At 41.7% G+C, this 5,104-nt stretch overlaps 1 protein-coding gene across 6 annotated transcripts in view; it reads left to right on the plus strand.

The window, feature by feature from the left end:
• The window catches only part of ATG13 (autophagy related 13), a 57,310-nt gene that overhangs the window by 37,046 nt on the left and 15,160 nt on the right, over positions 1–5,104 (plus strand). For all 6 annotated transcript variants that reach the window (XM_023509558.1, XM_023509538.1, XM_023509541.1 and 3 more), the window contains 4 exons: positions 448–488; positions 901–997; positions 1,344–1,442; positions 3,838–3,931. In XM_023509558.1, coding sequence (XP_023365326.1) covers positions 448–488; positions 901–997; positions 1,344–1,442; positions 3,838–3,931 — 331 coding nt within the window. The remainder of the gene's footprint in view (positions 1–447; positions 489–900; positions 998–1,343; positions 1,443–3,837; positions 3,932–5,104) is intronic.

Genomic DNA, 5,104 nt, shown 5'->3' on the forward strand with positions numbered 1-5,104 from the left:
GGTGTACGTGGCTGGCGCCTTAGCCGGTTGAGCCACAGGCGCCGAGCCAATTTTTCCATTTTTAATAGAGACAAGGTCTCGCTCTTGCTCAGACTGGTCTCGAACTTCTGAACTCAAGTGAGCCACCCACCTTGGCCTCCCAGAGTGGTAGGATTACAGGTGTGAGCTATCATGCCCGGCCTTCAATAGGTATACTTTTAAAACATTTTCAGGAGTAGAGAAGAAATTTTAATAGCAGTGGCCACTTGGTTACTATGTTCCTCATTTCCTTATCAGCCTACTCTGTACATATCTCTGTGCCTACAGCTTAACTGAATGTTCCATTGGGAGAGGTGTTTATGCAGATGCAGAAAGAAGGCTTTGTTTATTTTTGTTTCTATGTGTTTTGGCTATCAAGTCTCTCAGAGTAAAGTATAAGGTAACTTTTTTTTTCTTTCTTTCTTACAGGATATATTTTGGGGAAGTTCAGCTGAATGGCTTAGGAGAAGGTATGTAAGAAGGCTGAAAAACACTTGTAGCGTTAAGAGTGCTCCTGACTTCAGAGATGAGCATAGTTGCCACCTGTGATCATATGTAGGTTGTAATCAATGTGTGTAATACAAGTAAAGTTAAGAATGCATGTAGGTAGTCCATGGAGCTGCCAGGGATAACCAGATAGTTTTCCCTCAAGTTCTAGGAATTCAGTCTTCTTTCTTTCTTATTCTTTATATAATATTTTGTTTTCCTAATTTCAACAATAAACACGTTAAATGTATGTGAAGAATACCAACAATTTTGAAAAATTGGAAATGAAAATAGGAAAACTAGGGGCTTCGGATAGGATGAATGATTCTAGGAAAGACACACTAGGAGCAGTGTCAACATTCTCTTCAAAAAAAGCTAATAGTTTTTCTCTTCTAGGCTTCCAGACAGTTCGTGTTGGGACAGTAGGCACCCCTGTGGGCACCATCACTCTTTCTTGTGCTTACAGAATTAACTTGGCATTCATGTCTACCAGGTAAGAAAGGGCCCAGGAACCAAAAGAGCTATTAAAAAAATGGTAAAGTGTTTTTTCACCCCAGACTTCAAGATTAAACCTACAATTAAGTTTTGCTGAAAGTGGCCCCTTCAGAAGAATAAAAAAAAGAAAGAAAGAACACATTTGCCAGATTGGGGAATTTGTGTGTCTCGGAGCCAATCTGTCTAGAATGTAGAGTTGGTGGTCTATAGTTAGGCACTGTAATGGCTAAGGCTTTTGTAGTGCCTGCCAACACATTTAAAGTCAGGGGCCCTCTGAAGATTTATGGAGGAGGGTTCTAGAAAGACATTCTAACAAACGCTGCAATCTGCTTATTGCATTTCAGGCAATTTGAGAGGACCCCACCTATCATGGGGATTATTATTGATCACTTTGTGGACCGTCCCTATCCTAGCTCCTCTCCCATGCACCCCTGCAATTACAGGTGAGGAATGTGAAAATGTGTTCTCTCAAACTGTAGCTGGGCAAAAGCATCCATCCTGCCCCAGTGTGTAGAGCATCGTTATCAATAGTCAGTTATCAATGGGCAGGTGGCACTGATGGAGACCTCACATGGAGAGAAATAAAATGGCTAGTTTCCCTTCTTGTTGCTGCCTATTAGGTACATCACGACTTGAAGGCCAGGCATGGTGGCTCGTGTGTAATCCTAGCAATCTGGGAGGGTAAGGTAGATGGATTGCTTGCTCTGGAGTTCCATACCAGCCTGAGCAAAAGCAAGACCCTCTCTCTACTAAAAATAGAAAAGTTAGCCAGGCATGGTAGTTCATGTCTGTAGTCCCAGCTACTTGGGAGGCTGAGGCAAGAGGATTGCTTGAGCCCAGGAGTTTGAAGTTGCTGTGAACTATGATGCCATAGCACTCTAGCCTGGGCAACAGAGTGAGTCTGTGTCTCAAAAAAAAAAAACAAAAACAAAGCCAGGTGCGATGGCTCACGCCTGTAATCCCAGCACTGTGGGAGACTAAAGCAGGCGGATTGCTTAAGCTCAGGAGTTCAAGGCTTGTCTGAGTGAGAGTGAGACCCCAACTCATGAAAAAAAATGGAAAACCCAGACTGGGCACTGTGGCAAGCACCTGGAATCCCAGCAGCTTCTGAGGCTGAGGCAGCAGGATGCCCACAGCCCGAGTCTGAGGTTGCAGTGAGCTACAACGCCATTGTACTCTGCTCAGGGCATAGGGTAGGACTCTGTCTCGACAAAAAAAAAAAAAAACAAGGCAACTGTGTGCATATGCTCATCCCAACCCCCAAATCCCCTGAAAAAACCCCCCCACAAAACCCAGGATTTGAGGTATATAGAATGTTTCAGAAAATATGGGAATATTTTAGATTTTTTTTTTTTTTTTTGAGACAGAGCCTCAAGCTCTTACCCTAGGTGGAGTGCTAGTAGCGTCATAGCTCACAGTAACCTCTACCTCCTGGGCTTAAGTGATTTTCTTGCTTCAGCCTCCCAAGTAGCTGGGACTACAGGCACCTGCCACAATGCTCGGCTATTTTTTTTTTTTTTGGTTGTAGTTGTCATTGTTTGGCAGGCCCAGGCCAGATTTGAACCCGCCAGCTCTGGTATATATGGCTGGTGACATAGCCGCTTGAGCCACAGGCGCCAAGCTGGAACATTTTAGATCTTAATGGTAGTGATATGACTTCTTAGTAGCAAGTTATTTAGAAACTATAAGAGTGGCAGTGATTTGTGAAATGTCCTTGGCGTATTAAATGGTTTTCAGGTCGCCATCTGGCACAGTTATTTATATGTTGGAATAAAATGCCTCCATGCCTAGATCCCAGAAAACAGAATTCTTAGACAAGCTGGAGGTGTGTACCTGGCTCTCAGCTACTTGGGAGGCCAAGGCCAAAGGATTGTTTGAGCGTAGGAGTCTGAGATTCCAGTGAACTATGACTGTGCCATTGCACTCCAGCCTGGGCAACAGAGCAGGACTCTGTCTCTAAAAAAAGAAAATTTTAAATAACAAGAAAAAAAAAGTAAGTAATTCTCTAGAAGTCAGAATAGATGCAGGAAGGATGGGCTTATGAAGTTGGATAGATTTGTTTTTAAGGTTTAGTTATTTGTTTCCTTGTGCATCTATTACTGGTAATTCTTTGAAGATCCAGATCCAGCCCCCAACACTGGTCTGCTTTAAGAAAATACTCTTTAAAATGATAGGTCAGGTGAGATGTTTGGGGGATTCTTTTGGTTCTTGTTTATTGTTTTTATGGTTGGGGATTCATTGAGGGTATAAGAAACCAGTTTACAGTGATTGCATTTGTTAGATAAAGTACCTCTTAGAATTGTGTCTTGCCCTCCAAAAGTGTGTCACACACCGAGACCCCATCCCCACCCTTCTTCCCTCTTTTTTTTTTTTTTAAATGTCACTTCACACTGGTAGATGCTACTCTCTGGAAATGTTTGAAATTATCAAGGCCTCAATATGGCTCTCTTGCCAGTGTGAACTCTGCCTGAAACAATTCTTAAGCACAGTTCCCATCCTTACCTAGTCCCCCTTTCTATCCTGTCTTAAGGGAGGCGCCTGTGGCTCAGTGATTAAGGCGCCGGCCCCATATACCGAGGGTGGCGGGTTCAAACCCAGCCCCGGCCAAACTGCAACAAAAAATAGCTGGGCGTTGTGGCAGGCGCCTGTAGTCCCAGCCACTTGGGAGGCTGAGGCAGAAGAATCGCCTAAGCCCAGGAGTTGGAGGTTGCTGGAGCGACTCCACTGCACTCTACCAAGGGCGAAAAAGTGAGACTCTCTCTCTACAAAAAAAAAAAAAACCTGTCTTAAATTGACGCTACCCTCATGAAATTTGGTAATTCTTTCCCCTCACTTTAGAACTGCTGGTGAGGATGCTGGAGTAACATACCCATCTGCAGAAGACTCCCAGGAAGTGTGCACCACTTCTTTTTCCACTTCCCCTCCATCACAGGTAGGGGGGAACAGATGCTGGGGTGGTGGTAGTTATTTGGTATATATAGCACTTGTGAAATGGTGTCCAAATTTAGCTACAATCCCTTTTGGTCATAGTGGTGATGATTTCTAGGGGATTATTTTGAAGGGTGAAGATTCTTCATATCTACTAGATAATATTGCAGTGTTTCTAGTCTGTAACTATTCTTAACCTATAGGATTACATTTAGCCTTCCTGGGAAAATCTTAAAAATTCCCTAGAAAAACAGTCACAGAATTTTATATGCATTCTAACTAACACCAGGGAAATCTTTTAGCATTTACTTGTTTATTTTGTAGTTACTTCTTTTATGCCAGTGGTTCTCAACCTTCCTAATGCCACAGACCTTTAATACAGTTCCTATGGGTCTTGACCCACAGGTTGAGAACTGCTGTTTTATGCAGTAGTAAATTTGGTTCCTAATAATGGAAGAAGTCCAAAGAGAACCAATAATTATTTAGTATAAAATGCCACTAAGAAACTTGTAGTGCAGCTTTTCTTAATAGTTAACACAGATTTCTGCCTATCTGCATTTTCTATCCATTAACTTTTCTATTTGAGTCAATCTTTGGGGGCAGATCCAATTTCCTTAAAACACAGGCTCCAGACAATGTTGTCAGCTTCTCCAGAGTAAGCATCTTTGTGGTCTTACTGTGTATGTAGTGCTGAGACCACTTTAGCTAGGCAGCTATTTCTGAAGCTGACAGGATATCAGGAGCACACTTTTTGCCTCTTACCCATGTCATTAAATCTTCAGCCTTGTCACCTGTAGACCCCTGTCCTGCTTGCATCATCTCCATTCTTGCCCTCCTCTTTGACTTTCACGTTAGATGGTTTCTTTTAGATCTTCCTTAGTTCTTTTTTTTCCTTTAAATTAGCCTGAGATTATCCCTTTTCACCATTTTATTTAGGGTACCTGAATAATTAATTAGTTACCTATGAATTTCCATTTTTTTAATTATAAAAGTTTAAATTTCATAATGTTAGTGTTTTTTTATTATGAAAATTTAATGTGGTTTTTTTAATTATGAAAATTTAGTTTCTATGAGTAGAATATGAACGTTTTAACACAATAACTAAGAAAATTACATGAAGGCTATGTTAACCAGTTTGATGGAAGTGTTTCGGATTGTTTGTGAAAACACCACACTG

The sequence above is a fragment of the Otolemur garnettii genome, unplaced genomic scaffold, assembly GCF_000181295.1.
Source record: "Otolemur garnettii isolate 467f Iridium unplaced genomic scaffold, OtoGar3 scaffold00001, whole genome shotgun sequence".
Taxonomy (NCBI): Eukaryota; Metazoa; Chordata; class Mammalia; order Primates; family Galagidae; genus Otolemur; species Otolemur garnettii.